The following is a 27,067-nucleotide window of genomic DNA, read 5'->3' on the forward strand; positions in this document are numbered from 1 at the left end:
CAACTTAGAGGTACAAAAGTGATTACAGATACCTTCATGTGGAGGACAGCAAACGTCTCCTCACAGACAGACACGTCCCAACAAAGGAGACGCACGCTCACACACACACACACACACACACAGCTTCTTATTTGGTGCTGAAAGGAACACCACGCCAGCAGTCACAGTGACGGAGAGAGAGATCAGATTCATGATTAAAAATTCATCCTTGCTATTTTGGAGGACAAAACTGTCACAGGACAATAGGGACAGAGCAGAATGTGGCATCGAAGCTTCAGAGGTCTAAGCAGATGTGACAATAAAGGCACATTTGTAACCAACAACACGCTCTCTCAACCAACGTAGTGGTCGTAGATGAAGGCAGCGTTAGATCAGAATTATAAATAGACTTTATAAGGAAGTTTATGGGGAATTGTAATTTGTAAGAGACATCTGCTGTCTACTGAGGACTCAAACATCTATAAAGACAGATTACACTGTGGCTGCTCTGAGGAGGCTGAGGGACTGACATCATAAAGATCAAAATCAGTTTAGTCAGGTTGTTTCATCTTTATTTAGATGTTGGTGTAAACTGTGTTCTTAGAAGTCTAAACAATATTGGTTAAGTATTTAAAGGTCGATTCTGACTGCTGATGAAAAGGAGCAGTTAGTTTATAAGAGATGTACGAGACGCAGCAAACAAAGACAAAAACAAACGTCCACAAAGTCTGAACACTTTTATTTCTGTCCAAAATATTTTCCAGTGATTATGACTGAAGTTATGAGACAAACAGCTCACACATCAAATTTCAGGATAAACAAGTTCAGTTCAAACATAAATAGGTCACAATCTTTTTCCCCCTTTTTTCCCTTTTCAATGAATGAAAAAAAAAAATCAAGTCAGCTGCAGTTTAGATCCCTGGTGATAACTTAAACAAAGCTAAATAAAACAGCAGGACGTCCAAAAGCTGAACACGCAGAAACGACAACAAATCCCTTTTGCTTTGCTTGTAACACAGAGAAATGAATTGTGCTTATGAATTATGTAAAGAGAAAAAGTCCTGCTCTCAAAGACACCAGAGAACAAACCCGGGTGGGAAAAAAATCAAAACAAAATGTGGCTTTAAGTTGTTCCTCTTCAAGCAAACATCCATTTTGTTAGCAGGCGGCTGAACTGAACTAAAGACGCATCGGCCTGGTTTACGTACAAAGAAGCCGTATGAAGAACATGAAGCTGTAATGGCGGCAGAGGTCCTGGCCCCCCCGTGATCAGCACGCCACCACAGGCACTCACAGCACGGATTGAAGAAGAACTTTCCGCCTTTTTACGCACTACAGGAAACAGGAATCGCTCCTACTCCACAAGTAAAAGTAGCTCCACCGGTTTAAAAATATGAACGTGTCTAAGAACTCTATAAGTAAATCTAAGAACCTTTAAATAACTTTTTTAAAAACGATCACAATATACAAATACCGCCCCCTGGTGCTCATATACAGTAAAGAGGCGCGGCTCTGGACAGTAATCGCTCATCGCTGCTGTCAATCATTTACAGCCCTGAGGAGTTGTGTGACCTGAGAAGCTCGTTTGCATTCTGTCAACGCTGACGTTCTCCTAACTGTGTAACGACTTTACCTATGTATAAAAATATGACTTATCTTTGATATATATATATTTATTGTGCTGGATGTAAACCAAAGAAGGAGCGACTGAGATGCTCTGAGGAATGTCTGAAGGCAAGAGGAAGCAGAACAGCAGCAGCAGCTCGCACACAAAGCTTTGAGACTAGAGAGTCCGTTTTAGTCCATTCAGGAGGTGGGCGTGGCTTGGCACATTTTGGGGGCGATGTCGTTAGTTCCACCGTGCCAGACGAGGCCGGTAAATCCAAAACATTAAAAGCTTTGTTGACTCTGTTCCATAAATATGTCAAACCCACATCTCTGTAGCTTACCGAGGAGAGGGAATCACTGGGGGGGAAAAAATTAAATTATAAGAAGACGAGTGGTGAAGCAAAGGCGAGGCAAGAAAACCATCGTCTGATTAAAAGCCCTTAAAAATATTCTTAAAAAGTGAACTATCACAAATATCACACAGGGAGGCTGAAGTTTCACAGCTTCAGACTCACACATGAAGATGTAACGAGAAGAACCCCTGTAAGTTCAGTTTGGGAGTTCCTCAAGGTTTAAAGGTCAAAGGTTAACGACACAGTATTCTCTAGGAGTAGACGTCACATTTCACAGCTGTAACTTCCACGTCCGTGAACAGAGCGTCACCAGAACACAGAACCTGATATGAGATTCCTGCTTTCAGCTTCATGAGTTTACAGTGGGAAGACCAAGACGTCCTTCAGCACGACGATGGACCAACATGAGAGACAAACACAAAGACACACCTAAGGGTTCAAAAGAAGCAACAGGAAGACGACATTGTACCACAGAGTGATGTTCAGAATAATACCCAAGTGCTGAGAGGAACTTCTCCACTCTTAAGACGTCGTAGCTACAGAAGACTAAGGGACGAGGCACGAGGACGGACGTGAGAACGGGCAAAATGGTGCGGATATGAAAGGTAAGACTGAGAATGAGAATAGAAAAAGGTCCAGATGTTCTCAGAGAGGCAGGTGAGCAGGAAGTGGATCAAATAGGCGCAAACTGATACTTTCACGTAGACCGTGACATCAAAGTTCAACGACTTCAAACATCTGGAGTGATGCTGATGATGATGATGATGATGAAGTCCTCACTCAGTTCTGCAGGTTCTCGCCCCGATCTGAAGACTCTCCTCTTCTACTCTGAGTCACAGTGGAACAAGGAGATGTTCGAGTGACATGTGTAACCCGTCTGTCATCTCCCTCTGTCTGTCTCTACACTTCCTGAGTCGGTTCTTCCAAAAACCTGCTACGCTTCTTCGTGAAACCACAGCCATCTTACTGAAACTCCACAGAGACTCTGCAGAGAAGAAGAAGGAGCGTCACGTCGGCGTACTTAGAAGTTCTGCTGCCGTCGTTTCTTGGCCTCGATGGCGTCGAGGATGGGCTGCCTCTTGGCTTGGTAGCGCTGACGGATCTCCTCGATCTCCTGCTCCATCTGGGGGTCCAGAGAGGCCAGACGCAGCCGCAGCTCATCCACAGTCCAGGTACGGATCTACACACACACACACAGTTAGGGTTGAGAAACAGGACGAACACAGAGACACACTCACACACTCACACGCTCACACACTGTTGCTGCCCAGTGTCGTCCCAGAGGCCATCGATCAGGTCTGAGGACATGGAGGACGTTCTGTTCTGTTCTCTCCTGTGTTCAGGCAGAGACTAATTTGCCGCTGGAACCTCACCAGGTTTTGCATTTCAATTTCCCTCCAGATACTTTACAAATCATAACAGATCAATCACGGTTCTTCAGTCAGGTGCTAAAGTGACCCTCAGGAGTCTGACATGAAGTCTGAGCTCGACACAAAAATGCTAAATATTCCCGGGGAACAAGCGCCCCCACAGAGACCCTGCAGACAGCTGAGCAAATATGATGGAGTATAATGCTGCACTCTTCCTCTCTGCGGTTCCAGGAGAGATGATGGTGCGTTTACAGCCTGAGGGCGAGGAAGAGTACCTGCTGCTCAGTGTGCCCATGGAGCAGAACCGCACAGATTAAGAACCCACCCCCCACAGACATATATATGAAACCAGTTTCCCTCTTCGCTCCAAACTGGTCCACTCGGTCCTGCTGAGGGTCTGAGGTCGATAGATACGACCTCCATTAACACACACTTAGAAAATCTTCACCACAACCAGAGAGATAAGCGAGGTGATAATGTGTCTATTTCAGTATCGGGGGAAGGTTGGCTGTATTGATACGTATCGGCTCTCTGTCTGTGCTGAAGGCCTCATGCGGGGACCCGACGCTCGCTTTAGCCGGTCCCCCGAGGGGTTCGGCCCCTCAGCTTTACCAGCAGCGCTCCACTCTGCGGCTATTTCTTTCTGAGAATCAATGGAGCTAAAATAACGCCGAAGCACTAAAGCTCCCACATCTGGACTGGAGAACACATCTGAGACCACATCAACCTGATTGATCCGTACAATTAAACCCTAATGGCTCAGTGATCAATGTTCCTCCTTTAGCTGTAAATGTTTACAAATGAGCCACCGGAGCAGAACGAAGACGGATTTGACTGAAGCTCACTCATCTATCACACTAACTGCACCTGCTGCTGCTGAGCGCGGTGGTTGATCATGTGGTTAAAAAGTCTTATTGCAAGAATCAACATGAGTTTATGTCTCTGAAACAACATGAATATCACACACACACACACACACACACACACACACACACACACACACACACACACACACACACACACACACACACACACACACACACACACACACACACACACACACACACACACACACACACACACACACACACACACACACACACACACACACCGAGGCTTGAATGATTGTAAAGCCCTTAAACGCAGCACTTTGAGGATCTTAGTGGTCGTGGGAGAAAAATGATGTAAACGTGAGAGGAATTCTTTAAGTGGTCAGAAAATCTAAATGTATCCCTGCGACCGACACGGAGCTTTTTAGCAGAGTGCTTCAGGAATAAATAGATATGAGGACATGGGGTCAGAGCTGAAGTGGCTCGTTTAACTTTGTTTATTTAAACTCCTGCTCCTATTGATTTACATTTACACACAAACACACAGTAGGACTCAGCTTTGGGCCGGATGAAGCTTCACCAAGGCTCCTCTTCCTCTCACCTGTTTATTTATGATGTCATCATATCTAATTCATGAACACAAACCCTGTGCGGTGTGTGTGTGAAGGCCGCCGTCGCAAAGTGTCTCCATCATCCTGCACAACAATGTTACAAATTTCTCATGCATGTTTCATGACACGCCGTCACATCCAGCGTGAACACACCGATCAAAACCTCTGACACGCACACACACGCACACACACTTCAATGACAAGACCTAGAGTTACACCTCTACCCCTCTGTGTTCCCTGAGGAGAACAGGAAGAGATCAAAAAGGAGAAAATCAATTAAGGGAAGAATCAAAATAGCAAAGGGGAGGAAAAACAAAAAAGTGAAAACGGAGGGAGAGAGAACAAAGAGAGTGAGGGCGACGGTGTTCATCTGTTGCTGCTGCATAATTTAGCTTTGTGCTTCCTCACCACCTTCATGTTCTAAACTGCAGCGTCACACTGCTGAGGAGGCCAAAGCAGAAACAACATAGAGTGTGTGGAGTGTGTAAAAAAAAAGTGAGAGCTTATAATGACATCATGTTGATCTGAAGGGCTTTGACATGAGGGAGCTTTGTTGTTAAAGCATCAGGCTGATGAAGATGAAACATGGACATTTGTGGCTTTTAAAAGCTGTGACCCCTGACCCCATCACCTTCAGCTCCTAAAAACTACATTAGGCCAAAGTGGCGTTGAGCTTTTGGTGCATTAACCCCAGTGTGTGTCATGAAGGAAGCATGTCTGCCTGCTGAGTCCAGACTCATGCTGACCCTCATCTGAGTTTGATCTGCTGACATGGGAACGTTTATTAAATATGACAATGGAGGGGTCACAGTGTGATCGCTATTGAAGATGACACGCTGTCTCTCTCTGTGTGTGTGTGTGTGTGTGTGTGTGTGTGTGAAGAAAAAAAGTGAAAATCAAGGTCAGCCAGCAGTTTCCTGTCACTCTCGATTAATCTAACAACTTCAAACACTGATGGACACACACACACGCGCGCACACACACACACACACACACACTCTCTTAACTCACCACTTCTAGATCTCCTTCGGCAGGCAGTCTGCGGTTGTCTGCGTTGCTCTCTCCTCCTCTTCCATCATTGTGACTGTTGGCCTCCTTCTCTTTTTGCTCAAAATACTCCAGGAAGGAGGGTTTGGACGGCTGCATGGTCGCATCACTCCCTGAGAAACACAACCAGGAGAAGAACAATTACTCAGGCTGGGGGGGGGGGGGGGGAGAGAGAGAGAGAGAGAGAGAGAGAGAGAGAGAGAGAGAGAGAGAGAGAGAGAGACGGAGAGACAGAGAGACAGAGAGACAGAGAGACAGAGACAAGCTTACAGAAAGCACTCAGACTAAGTACCTAAGTTTAACATTTTTATGAAAAAAATGAAAATGGAAAACAAAACAATCTTTTTAAAAGAAATAAACAATAAAAAAACATGTACATTGTGTGTGTGTGTGCTGTCCCTGAGCCACACTCTGAATACATATGTATGTTTGTTTCCTTGGCAACATCCTTGACAGTCATTTCTTCAATAAGCAAGCAAGCGATAAGAATAAAAACATTTAACAGAAGCAACAGAATAATAAGATCCATATGAACTCCAGTGCAGGGAAATGAAGTCAAGTGTGTGTGTGTGTGTGTGTGTGTGTGTGTGTGTGTGTGTGTGTGTGTGTGTGGTCCACATAAGTTGTGTACTGCTCTGTTATTGGACTCAAGCGACTCTTCCACTGCAGCAAATCAACAAGTCGTTTATTAAAGACATGGATCAAAGACTGAAGTATTGAATCATGACTTTGATAAGCTTCAGCTGTTTCCTTGGCTGATGTTAGTGAACAGCATCTGTTTCCTCTTAAAGCCAGAGAGGGAGACAACTCCAAGGTTTTTAATTTCAAGCGAGTGTGCAGAACCAAACTCAGACCCAAACGATCCTCCAGCACCGGAGAGAGGAGAGTTAGGATTTGTTTTGGGCTGATCTGTGTGTTACGTAACTCAGTGTAGAAAGTGTTAACACAGCCTCTGCTCAAGATGCTGCGTCCAAAAACAACGTGAGGATAAAGTGATTAACTGTGAAGGATTTAAGAGCTTTGGCACTAAAGGGAGGACTGGGAACAGGAGTCTTCACTTTAGGATGGATCAAATGAAGAAGAAACTTTCTGCTCTGGTCTCCACCGATACACTGGCTGATCAGACTGATCTATTAAAGGCACTGTGGGGCGTAAACTCTTCACATGATCACGTCAGGCAATGTCCACCTGGTCTCCTGTCTGCACCTGGAAGCAGCTATTGATACACGTGTGTGTGTGTGTGTGTGTGTGTGTGTGTGTGTGTGTGTGTTTGTGTGTGAGAGTGAGAAAGACACGGGAGTAAAACAGCAGACCAGTCATTAAAGAGAAATAAAAATGTAAATAGTAACATCAGTCAGAGAAAGATGCTGAATCTGACATCTCTGTGTTTGTCATTTGTTAAACTATATGAATATAAATGTGTCCAAACTGAGCCTGACTCCACTGATGGTGCAGAAGGAGACACAGAGCGGAGAGGGACAGAAACATCACCGCCGTGCCAAGAGCGACGCAGCTAATCAGTGTAAATGAAAAGGAGTTTGGATATTTAGTACCATTAGGAAAATAAATCTATATCTGATCCAACGCCTCATCCTGACCCTCAGGGCCGCACACACACACACACACACGATTGTATTTTCTCATAATGTGTATTTCTGTGGTGTGTGTAGATGTTACATAAAGCAGCAGTGTGTGCATCTCTATACTGCGTGTGTGTGTGTGTGTATGCGCTCCGTCCTAACAACGTCCCTGTGTGATCTTCTGAGTGTTTTAATGTTTTAATGAGCTCATTCATCAGCTGTGACCCTGTGTGTGTGTGTGTGTGTGTGTGTGTGTGTGTGTGTGTGTGTGTGTTACTCATTACTGTGTGGATCCATTTTCATCTCCTGAGTATTTTGACTGTTCCAACAAAGCAGTGCATGCTGGGAAATTACCCCCAGTCAGCTGCCAACACTGCACATGAGACCACACTTCATTAATATTGGATCTATGTTTCTAAACCACGCATGCAGAGATCCACACACATGCAGAGATCCACACACACGCAGAGATCCACACACACACGCAGAGATCCACACACACACACACACACACACACACACACACACACACACACACACACACACACACACACACACACACAGCTTCACAGAGAAAAAAGCACATCAGCTTCATTATGGAGTCACACACTCATCTGAATGTGATGCAGTGATGCAGTGATGCAGTGTCTCCTGTGAGTTAAAGCTATGCAGGTATCATCCTGGCAGAGGAACAGCACCCACAGCACCCTGAAGGACGCAGCCACAGCACCCACAGCTCCCTGCAGCTCGTATGGAGGCTGCAACTCAAACCCTGGATCTTGCCAAGGTGTAGAACTCCCACAGACCTAAACTCGAGCTCAGCTCTGCAGCAGCAGCAGCACAGCTCTCGGTGATATTTGTGTACATTTGCCCACTCTGACAGTCTTTCCCACTGATTAAAACCATTTTGTTGTGGGGAACCATATAAGTCTTCCTCCTCTCCTGAGGCACCATCACACTGTGTTTAGGTGTTTGGGATCAGTTGGTTGGTTGATGGTAAATGTCTCACATGAAACACAACAAAACAAAGAGCAGCAATAAGGCAGGACGGCCAGTACACACACTCCTGAGGCTGTGTGTGTGTGTGTGTGTGTGTGTGTGTGTGTGTGTGTGTGTGTGTGTGTGTGTGTGTGTGTGTGTGTGTGTGTGTGTGTGTGTTCTGCGGTGACCCATCTGAAGTGATTCACAGCAGCACTAACTAAGTCAGGTCTCCACCTCACTTGTTGGCAGCAGATATGATGTAATCCATACATCTCTTATCCATTTATCTGACCAAGCCGGCCTGCAGAGACTGTATTCTAAATGCACCATTGTGTTCTATAGACACACAGTTAAACTTTCTCATTACTTTGACAGTAATCTGCTAAATGTCGCTGTGGAGCGGAGGATCCTCACACACGTAGGTGGTCGGGTTTGTTGTCCTTGTTGGATGGATTCCAGCGTTTCCCTGACTCTGCAGATAGAGGCCATCTCATCTTACTCATCCTCACAGACCTACTACGTACAGTGTGTGTGGTTCATCACGCTGTCGTCCATACACTCATCATTTCAAATGAATATCACTGTCTTGTGTGTTCAGATGAATGCATGTAGAGCACAATAAGGCACAGAACACTTCATGAGCCTCAGGTCCTCTGAACGCCGAGACTTTGTAGGTCGCTTGATTCGAAGACGACTCAGCTGATTATCACACAACTAGAGAGTCAAGCAGGAACCAGTAGGAACCATGCAGCAGTGGGTTAAGGACTTTAAAAGTTGCCTATCAGAGAGAATGCATGCAAACACACGTAAACTAACTAAATAGACAAAGAATCTATCCAGCAACACAACTCAGTGTGACGGCTGAATGCGCCCTCTGGTGGACAGAAAGATGAATCGCCTTCTCTAAGGGGCAGCACATCTACATCTAAACCTCTCACTGGTGGGAGTGTGTTAGGGATGTGGTCAGGACCTGTTCAGGATGGGAGTCTGGGTGAACGGAGGTGGAATATTGACCTCCATTCCCCACAACAAAACCACCAAACAGACCTCTGCATGGAAGCCAGCCTGATGATCCTCCAATGTTTCCACACCAAACTCTGAACCTCATCGTCTTCCTCAGATGTTGTGACTTCACATTATTAACACAGCCTTCATATGTTTGTGTATTTAAAGCGTCTTACTTTTCATGGTACCGGCTTCCTCCTCATCCTCATCCTCAGAGTTGATGACCATGGTCCCCAGCTGTGACTGCATGGTTCCCGTGTCTCCGTGTTCGATCATGGTCAGAGCCGTGCTGCCTAGGGAGCCCGCTAACGAGCCGGCGGCCCGGATGGTGCCCGAGTCCCCGGCCGAGGCCCGGACCATGGTGCCCTGGTCAACCTCATCTTCCTCCTGACGCGTACACACAGGGGAAGCGTTACTTTGTATTCACTCATTTAAAGGTTATTACAAAGGGCCTTGTTCTGAGAGAGGCTGGTGTGTAGGATTGTGTTACAGCAGACAGGATGGAGTTCCTCATCACGTAGGCAGGGAGGGGATTAGACTTCACTCAGTAACATTAGTCAGTTAGGTGTTTAACCTTGAATCTGGAATGAAGTGCAGGATGGTGAAGCTCAGTGTGTCTGAACCCTCAGCTGGGTCTTTAGTCTGCTTATGTGCTTCTGTTGTGTTTCAGCTTCTTTCCATACCTAAGTTTTTTAAGCTTTCTACGAGCGTAAGTGTGTCCGTGTTGCGTGAACTGTGTGATTCTTCGTCCCCGTACCGAGTTCTCATCGTCCTCTGCGTCCTGATCCCTCTGCTCCGCCTCCTCTTGTCTCTTCAGTTTGATCTCCATGGCGTCTGTGATCATGGGTCTGAGGATGGAGCTGGGTTTGGCTGACTTGATGAATGGATCCTGTGAACCAAGAAAAAAGGGTTGAAAGGAAGAAAACTGGCGAAAAAAAAGATAACAGCTGTATAAGTGGGACCAGGAACATGAAGATATGAAGACAGTGAGGGAAGAAGAGGGCTGAGGTTTCACTCTCAGGTCTAAACTCTCGTACCTGTAGCAGCTGTGTGGCCGTTGCTCTTTTTTCTGGGTTTTTCACCAAACACTGGCTGACAAAGTCTCGAAAGGGTTCAGACCACAGCTCAGGGTTCCTAAACACTGGGGGAGGGTTGGTGGGAATCATGAAGATGGCCTGGAGGAGGGAGCAGAGGCACACACACACACACACACACAAGATGGATATCAAGTTTAGCAATCCATACACACACACACACACAGATAGGTCATGTGTACTGCACACACACTAACCCTCATGGGGTGTATGTCTGCGTAGGGCGGTTTGCCCTCGGCCATCTCTATCGCTGTTATTCCCAGGGACCAGATGTCGGCCACACAGTTGTAACCAATCTCCTGTATGACCTCTGGAGCCATCCAGAAGGGCGTGCCGATCACCGTGTTACGCTTCGCCATGGTGTCCTGGGGGGGGGGGGAGAGAGAGAGAGAGAGAGAGAGAGAGAGAGAGAGAGAGAAAGGGAGAGTGAGGTCGACAGATTCAAGCCATCAGAATGTGCATCAGTGTAGAGAAACAAATCTATAATATCTGAATCCATCTTTGTTGTTGTTCTTACTGTGAGCTGTCCAGCAACTCCAAAGTCTGCCAGCTTAGCCTGACCCACTGCGTTCAGGAGGATGTTTCCAGCCTTGATGTCTCTGTGGATCTTCCTCATGAAGTGAAGATACTCCAGACCCTTCAGAGTGGACTGAACGATGGCGGCAATCTCCTCCTCTGTAAGCTAGACACACACACACACACACATCACAGTCATGTTACATGCATACTGAACACTGTCCCATATAATTGAGACAGACACAAACCCACACATGAAGCCGTGCAGATGTTTATGAAGTTGCTGCTGGTCCTTCTTCTTACCGTCTTGTTGCGTAGCCGGATGATGTCAGACACTGATCCAGCTCCACAATACTCCATAACGATCCAGAGGTCACTGTTCTTGAAGTAGCTGCCGTAGTATCTCACTACATGGGGACTGCAGGTAAGAGATCAGCAATAATCAATAATCAATGGTCGACAGGTCGACACAGTAAAGCATCGACTGTTTGATTGTGAGTGACAGGATGAGACCCTCTGTAGCGTGAGTTACAACTGAGTGTGAGTGTAAGGTGGCAACACTGAACATAATCTAAGGACTGAATTTACAAACACACAAAGCTGAGGAAGATCACGTGTTGACCCTAACCCACACACACACACACACACACACACACACACACACACACACACACACACACACACACACACACACACACACACACACACACACACACACACACACACACACACACACACACACACACACACAACACACACACACACACACACACCTGTTGCACTGCTGCATGATAGAGATCTCCTTGATGATCTCCTGAAGGTCAGACTCCACAGGAACCTGCTTGATCGCTACAATCTCTCCAGTTTCCTTATAATTGGCTTTAAACACACAACCGTACGACCTGCAGAGACAACACCAACACACCAACACACATCAGGACCTTTAAGGGCTGACAGACACCAGAGATTATTATCATTACACTTATTTTCCATATTCTTCGTCTCTCACTTGGGCCAAATGAACTCAACAGAAGTAAACACGAGGCTTCAAACATGACTAAGTGAATCACACTTCATGATATTTAGGTCAGTGTTTGCTCGTCGTCTCCGCAGAGAGCTGCAGTCAGAGAGGAACGACAGCAGCCCCGGTTTCTACATGCAGAGAGCGAGCGGCGCTGTCAGTCAGATGTTTAGAACAGGAAGCAAGTTGAGAAACAGGAAATGAGGAGGCAATGGTGGCGATGAGGGGTAACGGGGAGGGGGGGGGCTTAAACGGTAGAGAGAGAGAGAGAGAGAGAGAGAGAGAGAGAGAGAGAGAGAGAGAGAGAGAGAGAGAGAGAGAGAGAGAGAGAGAGAGAGAGAGAGAGAGAGAGAGAGAGAGAGAGAGAGAGAGAGAGAGAGAGAGAGAGAGAGAGAGAGAGAGAGAGTTTGGAAGATAGAAAAAGAGGAAGGAATAGCTGCTGAGTGTCTCGGTGACAGAATGAAGCCTCACCCTTCGCCCAGCTTCTCCAGGACATCAAAGACTTCCTCCGGCTGCTTGGTCAGGCTGTCTTCACTTAACTTCTTCAACTGTCTGTTACCACATCAGAGAGAGAGAGAGAGAGAGAGAGAGAGAGAGAATGTGAAATGGACGTAAGAAAGGAGGCCAGACACATCAAGCGTAACACACTTTGGAGGTTCTTCTCAATGTCAAAGCATCATGAGCCGAGTGACAGAAACAAACTACTGAGGGATGAAAGTCACAAAGGAGAGATGTTGAGCTGAGACTCTGACGCTTGTCACTCCAAACATCTCCTAAACAAGCATCAATCCAGCTCCTTCCTCTCCAATATGAGCTCCTTAACAACCTGCTTTTGTGGACTGTGAACAGAGCAGCACGTCTGCAGATGCTTGATAAGTCAGTTGATAAAAATAGTCGAGCACCAAAATAGATGCGACCGTGCTGACATGCAGCTTTTTGATGGCAGAGGAAGACAGACAGGACAGATAGACATGCTGCACTCAAACTGTTGGACAGGCAGTTTGATTGATGGACACGGAGGCTCTGCAGAGACACAAGGGTTCGCTGTGATCAAACACTCTCTCCTGCCCTGACACAGCGATGAAGGAGCTGCTGTGTGGCGTCCTTTAGAGCCTATAGGCCTCATGTGCTCCTCTGGCCCCAGCTGCTCCGCCTCTACACGTCCAGCCACAGGTCACGGTCCACACAGCCCATAATCTGCCTCCCTGCTGAACTCTGTGAACTCTAAAAGAAGTGGGGACACCGAATGTTGACGTTACTAAAATTAAAGTCTGGCTTCTTCCTCTGCTCACAGCGCTGCCAACACAATCCCTGCACTCCTTCAACCACACAGCCTGAGGTCACATTACTAAACTGCTTTTAATTAGTAAATGAAGATATTTATGTGTCAGGGTTCTGTTGTGAACACTTTCATACATGTCGCGGTGGGAAAAAGCCTCTCAGACACTGAATATTGTGTTTAGTGTGTAACGCCTCCATCAAGTAAGATGAGTCGTGCCATGCCATCACAGCATCACACCAGCAGCTCCCTTCATTCCTCTTCAAAGCAGCAGGTGAAGAAGGTGACTGACAGCCATCTTGTCTTCATGAAAAGGCCCCAAGCTCCAAAACTAAACGTACCCCACATACTGAACATAAGGAGGAAACGCAGGATGGGTGAGCGGCGTTGATAACAAGAGAGCTGTGTGTGTGTGTGTGTGTGTGTGTGTGTTTTACCAGCAGCGCTCATAAGTAGAGAGAATAGGAACCCGTCACTTCCTACTCTCACACAACAAAACCTGTTTCTGCACTGAACAGTAAAACAGGTGAGACCACGTTAGAACCAAGGAGCATGTTAGTACAGACTCTGGACCGCCGCTGCTCACAAATCTGTGTGTGCAAACAACACACTCTGCCTCATTTCAGACAGCCGTGAGTGTGATCGACACACAGAGAAGAACACCTACGACTACACAACATGGAGAGTTGGGGGGAAACCCTGCCGCTGTGTGCGTCAGAGTGACACAAAGCTCAGCTCAGAGCCGCTCGGTCACGAGGATGAATGCCAAACATCCACACATTTGGACAGATTCACACGGCTGAATTGTTCCGTGGCGCCGTCCTGCTTTAGGATCTCGCTCTGGTGTGTTTATGAGGACGGCAGACGCTGGTCTCGGTGTCATGACGACTAACTGAGACTCATAGTTCAGGAGTTAGAAACCCTCACATGTACTATACATATCTGACCCTATCCCGGCCTTAGAGGTTTGTTCCTGCATAAGAGGGTTTCTGACTGCTGTGGTCTGTTTACAGCTCCGTCGCCATGGAAATCCACCTAACAAACCAGGAATTCCACCTGCTCCTCTCTCCAAACCTCAGGCCTCTCACAAACAAACACACACACCTCAGGACAGTATGAGGATAAAGGGGTTAACTGGACCAGAACAGAACCACAGAAGTGAGTTGAGAGGCCATCTCAGCTCTGTTACTACATCTACTCATCAACACATAACTAAAGAGCTATTTTAGGCCACACATGTCTCATAATGTCTCATTATCTGGATCCAGCTTCTCTAGGATCCTCAGGAATCCTTTTCTGGGCATTTCTCTAATATGTTCCAGACTCAATCATCTCACACCAATCATTTGAGCATTTGAGTGGAATCCTACAGATCTTTAATTAAATATAAACACATAAAGAATCAATGTTAAGCTTTTCACACGTTTAGGTTTTATTGTGTGACAACCTGACTCGAATAAGAAGCTCGTTTAGAGATATTAACGCTCATAACTATGTAAACTATGAACTTTTTTACTTACTTTTACTCAACAAACGTGTGTGTGTGTGTGTGTGTTTGTACCTGCGGGGGTGATTCCTCATCTGCACCTTGTCCTTGCTCTCCATCTTGTCCTTTGCGGTGTAACTCACTTGACTTTGCGCAAACTTGATGAATGTTGTCGAGCAGAACGTTTCAAAGATACTACGTCTATGTGTGTGTGTGTGTGTGTAAGAGAGTGTGTGTGAGTGAGAGAGTTTGTGTGTGCTAATATTCGCCGAACACCTCCTGCTAGCTTAGCCGGCTAGCAGTTAGCCTGTTTGGTGCGTGCCGCAGAGAAACGTTGCGTCCGTTCATCATGTCGTGACTCGGAGTTGACTCGGACGTGACTCGGTGTCCACTCGGTGTTCAGGCGTCGCTCGGCCGCTGCTCCCTCGCTGCTGCTTTCATCCTCCGCTCCTGTCGGGATAACTTTAGACTTGTTGGACAGACCGCTGGTTGACACTGTGACAAACCAGGAAGAAGGCAGAGGAGGAAGGCGGGCCGGACAAAGGCTTGCTGTGTGCGCCACGCCGCGTGAGGGCGCCAAAGACAGCGATGAGAACAACGATTCATGGAGAAATACATCCAGTAAACCGTTTGTTTCAAATTATATGTATATATGTATTTTAGTTGTATAAATACAGCTGTAATACATCTGTACTTCTGCATATTTGTAGTATTGATTTAACACACCTCATGTTCCATGTTCAGGGATCTGGTCTGGTGCAGGAGCGTTGATCAGACATGTTCTTGATGGTTGGGGAAACCAGGAGGACAAAGATCTGTGGCTTCATTTCCAGCCTAACATACATGTTCGTTTGATCTAGTTACTATAGTTTTCAGAGTGGAAGTAAAGGAATAATCTACACAGAACTAATTCAGTTTTAAAATGAAATGTCTTTCGCAACTGTGACAATAACAATAGCTATAGAAAAGTCAATGTTCTTGGAAACAATGTTGTAGTCTTGTCTAACTAAAGGATTTTATTTCAGAGCAGCTTTAAGATAGCAAATAAAAACCAAAACCAAAACCAATGACTGAACCTCAGTCTAGTGTGATCTCTCCATGGAGATAGACTGGAAGTCAGAATGATTTCACCAAAAATGAGGACAACAGACCGTAGTTAAATAGAATATTGTTTATTTTAGAGGAACATAACAACATAGTGATGTTCACATCTGCTCAGTAAATAATATCCAAGGGGCAAGAGAGAACATTCACAGACCAGGAATGCATGACGGGACACAGCTGGAAGAACAAAACAAAACAGATCACTTCAATACAACTCGACCAGATGTCTCCATTATTGATCCAATAATCAAACATCTTTAAACACCTACAGTGGGTTTACTCCTCTCCAACGGGCCGACAGCTCTGAAAGATGCCAGCTTGCCTCATGGTGTTGAATTCTTTTTCACTGTCGTAGCTCTTGTAGAAGTCAGCATAAGCCTGTTTCCTGGGCTCCGTCACTCCGTACTGTGGGAGCAAAGCACACATGTTACACAAAAAACACAAAGAAGAACGTCTGTTTGCATTAAGAGTTATCAGAGAAAATGTTCTAATGAAGCTTCATATGTGTCGGTACTTTATCAATGTGATGTTTGACATTATGTATCATCACTTTATAAATTCTGCTTGCACAATTACATTAAACACATCTGAACATCCACATTCTGTCAGTAATGAGGGGCCGTGTGTGTCGTCCTCTCACCTTGAATGCGACGGCAGCAGCCAACGACAGAGCGAAGGCGATGGGCAAGTGGAACCTCAGACGCTTCCCGAGCAGCCCCCTCATCACAGGCTTGGGCAGAGACATGACAGAGCTCCTGCAGGCGAAACAAGGAACAATCGACTGATCTGCACGCTGAAATAGATATACACACCCACTATCACTAAAGCACATAGACGATGGACACGGACAGATTTAATGCAGCTGCAGGTGTATTCATCTTCTATAATCACTTGTAATCTTCTCTTGGATCATTGATTATTCAAAGCAAATACTCTCACATGAATGCTGAGCTTTATGCTTTGACTTTACAATTAAAAAGGAAACAAACTACTGCATGAACCCTAACAGTATAAAAACAGAACTTCTCATTTAATATCCTGAACTCTGACTCATGGTGTTCATGGAGTTCAGACTGTAATCAAATCAAAACAAACAGGACAGGACACATTCTAACCAGTGTGATACATTTAGCTGATACTTTATGCTCAAAGGATGAAAATGAAACTACTGACAAACATGTACAAGTACAATGTCAACGCCATTTCCCTGGTAAATAGGCAGCATTTCCTGACTGCAGGTTTGTCTCAATACTGCACAAACACACTGATGTATGTCCATGAGACTGTGTGGAGTCTGTGTGTGTGTGTGAATGACGCCACTAAAACCACTCTAATCAGTGCTGGAAAACAACAAAGCTGCAGGCATCACAGAGGTCACCTTAGATATTTATTTTTTAGAGAGATTCTGACTTTACTTCACCGAGGTCAAAGGAAGATTTGACAATTTAACAAAAAACATCATTATGTCTAAGCGTTAAAACATCTTACACCTCCGTCATTGTGCGTCGCTATTAAACAGCGTTGCTGCATTCAGCGCCATGAGCCGCCAGTGCACAGTCAGGTCCGCACCGGCGTGACCTTTAAGACCTCCAAAAGCTCGATTATTCGTGTTTATAACTGCTTAACTGTTCCTAAGCGTCACATTATCTACCATCATGTCACTGTTATGATCTATGGCGGCTCAGTTTGTTTACTACAGAGGACCTGGGGCTCGCGCTTAGCTAACGTTTCCCTGTTAGCATGCTAGCGGAAGCCAGGAACAATTCGCCATTAAATGTTGAAGAATTCATCCCACCAGAGGACATTTATAACATCTTATGACTTAATATGATATAGCTGAGCACAGAATGTATAAATAAACTGCTTCATCTTTTTAAATACTCACGCTTTAACTGACGACCTTCACAGATAGTGCGAACACGACTCAGTTGCGTTTCCTAACCGGAAAAGACCTACGGTAACTGCGGAGGGACAAAAAGACGAGAACGGGTCAGGCGAGGACAATCAATAACCCGGAACAAGCTACAAAACATGAAGAAATGTTTAATTTTACAGTCATAAACATTTAGAGCTAATAACTAGCTGTAAAGGAAACATTTAAGTTAAGAACATACCTGAATTATGTATATTTAATAGGCAGAATAAATCAAAGCATGTGGATTGGTTATCATCACAATAGTCCGTAGAATGTATTTATTAATGGGACAAAGATAAACTCTCGCACACAAATAAACTATCTTCCTTACCCAAATCCTAACTGTAACCCGAACCCGAACCCTAGCAGCTACACTGAACATGTTAGTATTGTTACACCTCTACCACTTGAGGGCAGCAGATTACTAACAAACTTGCGTACGAGTTTACCCATTCGCAACCCGTACGAAAACAGCGTCTTCATCTACGAAGTATAAAGCCGCAATAAAGCATCCACACAGATCTTGGGAGGTACATATATGTTTGTTTTTCTTTTCTCTCGGCCCTCTGATGAATATCTTTAGAATTGCATCACGTTTTTACATTCTGTTCTCTGTAAAGTATGCGTGTAAAACTCTTAATACAGGGATCTTTAATGGAATATATTCAATACTGTAAATTTTACTTAATTTAATATTTTTCGATTTCTACCGATCTCTAGAAGTATGACGTATGAACTGCAATCCTAATGGAAACATTATGAATACATTTGTTAATTCAAGCAGACACACAGACACACACACGCACACGCACACAATTAGAAGAACGTCCCACAGTAGGATTTCTTTCCCTGAGAATCCACAGACAGTAGATTTGTTAATTGATGCTGACAGGGTGACAGGATTCAGCCTGGTATTGTTTTACTAAACACACAAATTACTGTTAATCTCTGTAAATATCTTTTAATTAGACTCTGGCTCTTCTAATCAGGGCTTGTTCTTGTGCCAGTGGTCTCCTTTGTTAGTCCATCTGATATCTGTGACTTCAGTGAGAACAGTGAGTGAATGAGGCAGCAGATAGAATCAGTGGAGTGCTGAGTGCTTCCATGTGGACGTCAACACTTTCACTAACACGTCCACACTTGGTTGGATGTTCCAACAGAAACAAGCAAAGGATGTAGAAGCATATTGAGCACCTTCCTATATAAAAATCATGTTTGCAGATGCTTGTCTAACATAAAACTCTGCAAAAGTTTATAATGGTTCCTTTTAAATGGTTTGGAAGCTGGAAAGTATATTAAAACTTTGACAGAACACATTTTAACGTTTAACAACAGCTGTTTTATTGTTTATATTTCCATTGATTATTCACTCCCTGACTCCCTGAATAATCAAACTACTTTTTTGCTGAGCTGCACTCTGGTGCCGTTAAGTCTGTTTTAGGTGGACTGAGATCAGTGAAGGTTTTCCCTAACATTCTGCCTTTTGCTACTTTTCCTTATTTCTTTATTGTAACTTAGTGGGAAATTATCATTGAACATTGCCAACATATGAAAACTTGACGCTTATTGAAATGCATCCAAAAAGATAAAGCCATAGGTTGTGAGACTTCCTGAGAGCTTACATTTTTATGGTTCCTTTGCTTCTGTAACATAGAAACATCAACAGGTAACACATTTGTACTTACTCTTGTAAGTGGCACTCAACAGCTCACAAGCATTCTGGTAAGGAACAATATGGTTGAAGAAATAATGACATGGCAATGATTGTTAACATATTTTATCATCCAAAATACTGCAGACTGTTTACATTTGAGTAGACACACTTTGCTACACATAGGCAGTACATTAAAATGTTTAAAATCAAAAAAGTAAATCTTGTTTGTGTATGGCGTCGTCATAAAACAGAATGTATAAAGAAACTGAAAAAAAAGGAAACATTATAATCTGTCCTCCTCCTTTCTGCTTTAGTTTCCATAAAGTGCATCTTTAAACAGATAGAACAGAGAAACAATCATGAATCAGCTCATTCTTAAAACTGGAGAACACTTTATACATATAAAACATGGTTAGTAAGATAGATGTTGTAAAGAGGAAGAGATGGGATAATATCAAACATCATCAGCTTGTTTGGATCAAGACAAGAATTCAATCAGCTTTTCCATCTCTCAGATGAATCATATTTGTCACAATGTCCTCTGGTTGCTTCCTCTTATGTTAGGAATAAAAAGTCAATTGAAACAACAAAAGGTTTCACATCAAAGTATAAACTTAGATACATTTGGTTCTACCTGTCAGGCACAACAACATGCCAGAGGGTAGAAACTGTGATGCTGTGTGTTGACCACACACTGATTTAGTGCTGCCATGTCCAAACATGGCTTCTGGTGTCGCTGTCAGCTCTTCAGCAGCCCTGTAACAGATTCCTCCTCGTCCACAGAGGAGAGTGTGGTCAGTGGACCACATTATGTTTCCTTCTTTCACCCTTTAAGTCATTAAACACATAAGATGGACAGTAGTCCAACAATTAACATCAACATTGCTAACTAACTGTCACAGCATATCAGATTATGCACACTAAGCCGTCCACAACCGGGACCTTGTATGTTTCTTGTCCTTCCTTGACCTGTGTAAGTGAGTAAGATCAGATATGAAGACTCAAACACAGTCTGTCTTTAAGATAATTCTTCAGATTCTTGTTATCAAGTCTTACATAGACAAGATGCCTTCACATCACTGGAGCTCTGACCTCTGACATCATCCACTTATTCCCTTAAACGCCTCCACATCAGTCTAATGAACTCCCCTCCAGGGATGATGTTCATCATACCTGCTGATCAGTCTGGCTGCCTTTGCCAAAGACCACAGTGTTCAGTGTTCCACTGTCCATATTTACTGAGGACAGAAAGAGACGAGCGTTTTCATGCAGCATGAATGACGGAACAGAAGATGAACCTCCATACTGCAAGAGGACGTTCATGATATTACAACAACAGATACTTGGAACTTGCCCTTGATTCTCCAGGCGTTGCTCTAAAAGCATTCATTCAGACTCTGGGCCACACCGTCATAGATAACAGGGTTTTCATCACAGTACCATTATCACAGTGGCTTGGAGGAGTGGATGGTTGCAAGAGGCCACAGGTTCAAACCCTCAGGATTCTGGCAGTGAGGGGTTTTGTCGGGAGCCGTGTCCCTCATAGGAGGCGTACATCGTCATGGCAGTGGCTGGACGAGGGCTTTGAGAGGGTCGTAGCGTTGTGCTGGTGTAGGGGGCTCTTTTAGAAGTCGTAGGGTCGTACCATCATGGCGGTGGAGCGGAGGGAGTAACTGGGCCCTCTGAAGTGGTGCCACTTGATGCCGTTGAGTTTCCTGATGTTGTGTCCCACGCTGTAGTAGATACCGTTCAGGTTGGAGAAACCACAGGCGTCAAACCACCAACCTGATGGACAGAGAGAGAGCGATGGAGGGGGGAGGAAGAGGGGGAGGATGGTGGATTAGGGAGGGATGCCAGGACAAAGGTGGAGATGTGATTTTCTCCTCCAGCTTCTCTTTTTCTCCGTGTCTCTCGCTTCTCTTTATCCATTTCTTCTCTTTGTCTACTTCTCTGTCCGTCCCTCCTGTCTGCTGTGGACTCACACACTCCTCGCCTCTCCCTCTATCACTGTATCTTCGTCCTATTCATCTTATCGACTCATTTCCTCCACGTCTCATTATGTCAACAAAATGACTCCAGATCCAGTTTATTGACGCGTTTGTCACACATTTGGTGCTTTTATTATCTGAACATTATTATAAATATGTTTTCCCTTCATTTGTTCTTCCCCTTATCTTTTCTTCTCTAATGATCTGTCCATCTCTGTGACTCTATCCAAGGTACTAACTCTCTTTCTATCACGTTCCTCTCTCTCTCCTCTCACTGTTTCGCTCTCTTGCTCTCTTGCTTTGATTTCAAGCGAATCTCCTCCACTATCAGTGACCGCTGTGGCCTTTTGAGTCTTTTGTTCCTTTGAGGTTTTCTTGGAACGATTAAGTTAAACGGTGAATAAACCCAACAAGGAGGGGGGACCGATAACTGAGAGCTGTTTCTCTTGGCGTTGACACAGGAGGGATGACGGCGATAAATGATTTAAAGACTGCAGCTTTTGGGAAAATACTTATTTTGACCCCCAACTAATCAGTTAGCACAAATAACTTTGGACTCATGACTCTGCACAAAGTATTTGCTGATTTGGGGCAATTTATAGAGAAGAGGAGAGAGGAGAGGAGAGGAGAGGAGGGGAGAGGAGAGGAGAGGAGAGGAGAGGAGAGGAGAGGAGAGGAGAGGAGAGGAGAAGAGAGGAGAGGAGAGGAGAGGAGAGGAGAGGAGAGGAGAGGAGAGGAGAGGAGAGGAGAGAAATGAAGAGAAGAGAAGCAGAGAAGAGAAGAGAAGAGAAGAGAAGAGAAGAGAAGAGAAGAGAAGAGAAGAGAAGAGAAGAGAAGAGAAGAGAAGAGAAGAGAAGAGAAGAGAAGAGAAGAGAAGAGAAGAGAAGAGAAGAGAAGTTACCTCCAGTGAGCATCAGGGCACATCTGCAGTGGTCACAGTTGTCGTTGTCCTGGTCGCGGGTGCTGAAGCCCGTCCCGTCGGTGACGAGGCTGCTCTGCTTCCCTGCTGTGCCACTGTAACCTCTCAGATACAACCTGACCAGAGCAAGAGAGAGGAATGGGACAAGTGAGGGTGAGAGGGGTGTGACAGCTGATTAATGTGACTAACTGTGTGTGTGTGTGTGTGTGCGTGAGATAGTAACCTGTACTGCTGCTTCTCGCTGCCCAGAGTGAAGCGGTCGTACTGGGAGTAGACCGAGTTTCCCTCCCAGTCCCTCAGCTGCACTCTGAGAGAGTACTGGCTCTGACTGGTCAGCAGGTACAGAGCTTCATTCCCCATCCAGTGTTCTCCTGACACATCCCCAAACCCCTGCAGGAGGAAGTGGGATGATGGGACTTCAGTACAATCACAATCCTATGTAATTACATTTTCAGCTGTACTTGATCAATAACTCACTGTTTTGTACTCCGCCCAGCTCCTCTGGAAATCCACACTGCCATTCATCCTCTGTTGGAAGACGGTCCAGCCGCCTCCACCTGTGTCCATATCACAGAACACCTGCAGAGAGAAAGAGTGTAAGAGTTTAGAGCAGGCACAACAGAGGGAGGCCGTTCCTTTCCTCTATCAGAGGCTCCACTTAGCTAATGTATTTGAAAATGTATAATGTATTAAATTAGTGCTATCAATCATTTTATAAGAGCTGTCACTATTTAAAGTACTGGATACTCTAAATGCGGTGCTTGGTAACATAATTCAGGCTCTGATGTTGCTGTATCAGTTTCACAGAGCTGTGACTTGAGTAAGGGGAGCAGCTGACTCGGCATAATGACTTCATGATCAAACCTCTTCCATCGCTGCCAAGCAGGCGGGCGGGCAGAGCCAAGACACGGTTACATCATACATATAGCAGGTATCTCTATTACTGTATTGTCTTTATATCTTAAATGTGCATTATTCTGATCTTACAGTGAGTTTATTGGCTGTGTTGTTGTTTACCTGTACAGGCTCGGTCCTGTTACTGACGTAGATGTGATACAGACCGCTCACTGAGTTTCCAGCTTTGTAGACGTCTGCACAGTCCGTCCACATCTGAGTGCTGGGAGGTGAGCCTACACACACACACACACATTGGACACTGTGAAGCTTTTTTTACCTTAATGACATGTGTGTTACATGCTTGTGTGTGTGTTTGTATATACCTGTTGTACTCGCCACTATGTTGATGAGTGTGTGTACAGACTCCATCAGCTGAGCCTGCTGTCTCTGCAGAGCTGTGTTGTTGCTGCTGGCGACTCTCAGCTGTCTCTCCAAAGAGTCGATGGCCACCATCTGAGTCCTGACAACAGACTGAAGGACAAAACTGTCAGTCTACAAAATCAACATTCATTAGGTCAGCCAGTCAAATGACACTAATAGCATAACATTTCAGTTACTGCCCGCAAAGTGTAAAGGTTGTGCTCTTCATCAGCATACCTGCAGCCTGTTCTTCTCCTCCCTCATGTTCTCCAGCTCTCCTCTCTGCTGAGACTCCAGCATGTAAACTTTACTCTCCAAGCGACTGACCAAGAGAGAGAAAACACAGTTTGTTCACACGTTTGTTCCCCCTTCTCTCACTTTACAGCTTGAGTCTCTTCCAGGGAGACGATGACTGGATGACCTGCTTGTCACTGAGCCCAGCAGTGACACGGACTCAGAGAGCAAAGGGGGAATTGCAGAATGTCAGCAGAAAGAGGGAAACTCCAGAATAAACATTTTTCAAATTCATGCGAGGTCGTTACCAACAGAAACACAGCTTTGCATTTGAAGCAGGCTGCTATTTCTTAATGTGTAAAACTCTAATTCCCCCCATGTCTTTGTCTTTATTCCCCCCACCTGCACACAAACATCACAAACAGCTGTGTCCGTGTCTGAAAAGCATCCTGGGAAACGTCGGAAATCACACCCTGGGATGCAGATTGAGAGAAAGAACATAAATCTCCATATTTCATCACAAAGTAACTCCTGGAATGCTTCACACAGATATAAGATCGTTTCACAGGAATGCTGGGTGTGTTTCCAGAGGGAGGACACCAACCAAAACTATTTGTATAACAAATCTGTCAGTGGTGGACGAGAGGTTGTAACTCCGGTGTTAATGCTCGTTAGAGACGCAGTAAAACAGCGAAACAGATTTGTAGTCCGCCCATCACTCTTCCTGCCTGTGTGGATACACTGCAGCCCTGCGTTATCTGTACAGCTGCTGAACACAGACTTAAGCTCACAGTTTGACCAATGAACTAAAGAGCCAAAAGCATGAAAGCTCATGAAAGAGTAGCAGAGGTTACTGGAGGAAAATACTGGCGACGGAGATAAGCCGGACACGATCAGGTTTCTGACTCTGAGTGCAGTTCGGGGAACAGATAGAGGCTCTGCAGAAGACGGGTGGGAACGCTTCTCATTGTCTCAAAACCTGTGTTTAGTCTTATATATCTAATAGTTTTGACCCAATATGGATTTCTTAGAATGCTGAATCAGTTGACTGTGTGAAAACATTCCATTGAGGGGTCCACGGAGAAATATCACCAAACTTTGCTCTTCTACAGAACCTCTAGCCTCTTTAAGCTCAATTATTTGTTTCCAGGGACGCACATTTACTGCATTTGCGAACTCTCTCTCCAGCAGTAGAAGCAGCTGTTTTTATTCTTAAATAGCGGAGACGTTCTGACTGTATGCCGAATGACAAACACCAAAGTACAGACAGCTGGTGAAACGTCTGGCAAAATAAAAGTTCACATCTTTCTCAGGAATTGAGGGCCAAAACGTTTCAAACCTCCAGGACTTTTCCAGTTCTCTCATGACGATAGAAACAGTGTAGTAAGCAAATTTGAGACAAAAACAAAACAATTTAAAAGGAATTATTATTAGGTTGTTACTGCCTTCAGTAAATATTCATTCATTCATATTTAACACTTAATATTCCTACATCCCAATAAAAGGTCTAATCTGTCAAACACACAGTATAAGATCAACCAAGTTTAGGCTCCATTACACCTCTGACTTCCTGCTGAGGTACACAGGTTTAGCTTTTTCCAATAAAAAAGGTCACCGTCAGCACATAAAGGAGCAGTTTGAGCTCAGAGAAACTTCCTGTCTGAAGCTTTGTAACCAAACTTTACAGCTTCTTTCTGCAGTGGAGCTGACGGGACGATCCATCACTGTCAGCAGTCAAAGCCTATCATGCAGCCTTCTTACACCTGTGAGTGATATTGGTTTCCTCCAGTAGGTGACACTTTGGTCATGTAACAGCAGAAACACATGATCAACTCCTGGGTGTGATCACTTCAATATGCTGACCTCTATCTGAACAAGCAGACATCAGGTAATGTGATGCAGACTGATGGGGAGTCACTGATGGCTGAGCTGCTGTGGTTTATGCAGAGGCGGTCCGCATGTGAAGAGCTGTGTGAGTGTATAAACACATGTTGGTTGCAGTGCAGTGAAAGCAGCCTGTGCATGAATCTGTGTGTGTGCTTGTGTTTCAGTTTGTTGAGGGCGATGCTCTTGTTTCCCTGATACATCCTGATACAGGAGGAAGTTGACTGTGACTTGCTGACAAAAAGCAAGATCCTGTCATCGCCTGCAAATTAACAAACTTTTGCTTTTCATTTTCAGTGCCTCATTTTATTCCCTGGTCTCAAAAGCAAAAATGGAAAATATTTAAATTGTGTGTGTGTATGTGTGTGCGTGTGTATGTGTGTGTGTCTGTGTTTGTGTGTGTGTGTGTGTGCGTACGTTGCTTTTTGTTTTTTGAGAGTCAATTTACAAACTAAAAATGCATAAACTCTGAGTGGTTAAATAGAATAATAATGCTGTAAAGTAACCTAATTCAATCCTGCATTAATGACCTAATTATTCCCCAGGCACTGTAACGCCCTGAGCATTTGTCACACACGTACACGGCCTGCAGCCTGAAACTGAGCCGCAGCACCAGAACAGCAGAATGTAACAGCAGCCTTCATCCTCTGGTCTGGAAATAATAAGAAAACCTCTAAGGCTTCTAATGAGAAAGACATCTGTTCTGTTCATACACCTTTCATGACAGCAGGTTCATACTGGAGAGCTTGAAACTGATGAACATGTGTTTCATACAAAAGTAGGTTGCATAAAGTCGTTACATTTAGTTACACATTGTAATGTAGAAATTACAGCATATTCCTGAGCTATATCCTTTTGACACACACACACACACACACACACACACACACACACTATTTGTTCGTATCTGTTACAGTAGACAGAGAATTACATATTTTGCTGCTCCGTGTCCAAGTTTACCTCAGGATGAATAATGGTGGGAACAATGTGATGCTAAGTCTTGGTGTGGCTGTGGATGTGTTTCCATCATCTGTTTCATTTCAGATAAGAGCCTTATCACCGATTTCACAAGTTAACAGTGTTAAATAGTGATGATAAGCAGTGATAAGGCTCAGCCACTGAGGGTCCAACTCCTGTGAGAACAAAACTTACTGAATTTTCATCATTTGTCTGGAGCAGAAGCAGTCTGTACCTGTTCTTATCTCTGAGCTGGCTGATCTCAGAGGTCTGCAGTATTAGCTCTTTCTCCAGCTTGTTGGTGGAGAGAGAATTCTCCAGAAGCTGGATCTCTATCCTCGATGTCTGGTTGAGCACCTGATGGATGAAAAGACACAAAAGGTGTATTTGATTTG

General features: G+C 44.7%; 3 protein-coding genes across 4 annotated transcripts in view; all 3 read right to left on the bottom strand.

The window, feature by feature from the left end:
* Positions 1-701: 701 nt before the first annotated feature.
* On the bottom strand, positions 702-15,290 carry LOC142996291 (serine/threonine-protein kinase 4-like). The gene is made up of 11 exons (XM_076147244.1): positions 14,836-15,290; positions 12,467-12,547; positions 11,748-11,876; positions 11,278-11,392; positions 10,976-11,140; positions 10,656-10,823; positions 10,402-10,539; positions 10,122-10,253; positions 9,541-9,751; positions 5,763-5,911; positions 702-3,120 (listed from the first exon to the last, which is right to left on the bottom strand). Exons 1-11 carry the CDS (start codon positions 14,877-14,879, stop codon positions 2,962-2,964), a joined length of 1,491 nt encoding a protein of 496 aa, XP_076003359.1. The 5' UTR covers positions 14,880-15,290; the 3' UTR covers positions 702-2,961.
* A 626-nt stretch (positions 15,291-15,916) lies between these two features.
* Positions 15,917-17,833, bottom strand: cox6c (cytochrome c oxidase subunit 6C). Of its 2 annotated transcripts, none has more exons than XM_076147130.1 (4): positions 17,750-17,833; positions 16,505-16,619; positions 16,134-16,269; positions 15,917-16,041 (listed from the first exon to the last, which is right to left on the bottom strand). In XM_076147130.1, the coding sequence occupies exons 2-3, from the start codon at positions 16,607-16,609 to the stop codon at positions 16,141-16,143; spliced, it is 234 nt and encodes a 77-aa protein (XP_076003245.1). In that variant the 5' UTR covers positions 16,610-16,619; positions 17,750-17,833; the 3' UTR covers positions 15,917-16,041; positions 16,134-16,140. The 2 variants fall into 2 exon arrangements, with proteins under 2 accessions (XP_076003245.1, XP_076003246.1); XM_076147131.1 differs by having other exon boundaries at positions 16,505-16,657; positions 17,750-17,818.
* Positions 17,834-19,540: 1,707 nt separating this feature from the next.
* Positions 19,541-27,067, bottom strand: part of angpt4 (angiopoietin 4) — a 42,913-nt gene continuing 35,386 nt past the window's right edge. The window contains exons 3-10 of the mRNA XM_076147443.1: positions 26,908-27,029; positions 23,835-23,919; positions 23,561-23,708; positions 23,358-23,470; positions 22,818-22,919; positions 22,564-22,730; positions 22,323-22,456; positions 19,541-21,218 (exon numbers count right to left, since the gene is read on the bottom strand). Of these exons, the coding sequence (XP_076003558.1) occupies positions 21,058-21,218; positions 22,323-22,456; positions 22,564-22,730; positions 22,818-22,919; positions 23,358-23,470; positions 23,561-23,708; positions 23,835-23,919; positions 26,908-27,029 (1,032 nt within the window). The 3' untranslated portion in view covers positions 19,541-21,057. The remainder of the gene's footprint in view (positions 21,219-22,322; positions 22,457-22,563; positions 22,731-22,817; positions 22,920-23,357; positions 23,471-23,560; positions 23,709-23,834; positions 23,920-26,907; positions 27,030-27,067) is intronic.

The sequence above is a fragment of the Genypterus blacodes genome, unplaced genomic scaffold (genome assembly GCF_046128005.1).
Source record: "Genypterus blacodes isolate CSIRO-AG114 ecotype Tasmania unplaced genomic scaffold, CSIRO-AGI_Gbla_v1 ptg000037l_1, whole genome shotgun sequence".
Lineage (NCBI taxonomy): Eukaryota > Metazoa > Chordata > Actinopteri > Ophidiiformes > Ophidiidae > Genypterus > Genypterus blacodes.

Bases quoted from the DNA above. Each gene is read 5' to 3' on its own strand.
- LOC142996291 (XM_076147244.1), bottom strand. From the start codon at position 14,879: ATGGAGAGCAAGGACAAGGTGCAGATGAGGAATCACCCCCGCAG. The intron at 11,393-11,747 runs GTGTGTGTGTGT...TCTTACCTGCAG, and splicing joins ATCATGCAGCAGTGCAACAG to TCCCCATGTAGTGAGATACT. The intron at 10,254-10,401 runs GTACGAGAGTTT...CTTGGTTCACAG, and splicing joins CGGCCACACAGCTGCTACAG to GATCCATTCATCAAGTCAGC.
- cox6c (XM_076147130.1), bottom strand. From the start codon at position 16,609: ATGTCTCTGCCCAAGCCTGTGATGAGGGGGCTGCTCGGGAAGCGTCTG. The intron at 16,270-16,504 runs GTGAGAGGACGA...TTGCTCCCACAG, and splicing joins CTGCTGCCGTCGCATTCAAG to TACGGAGTGACGGAGCCCAG.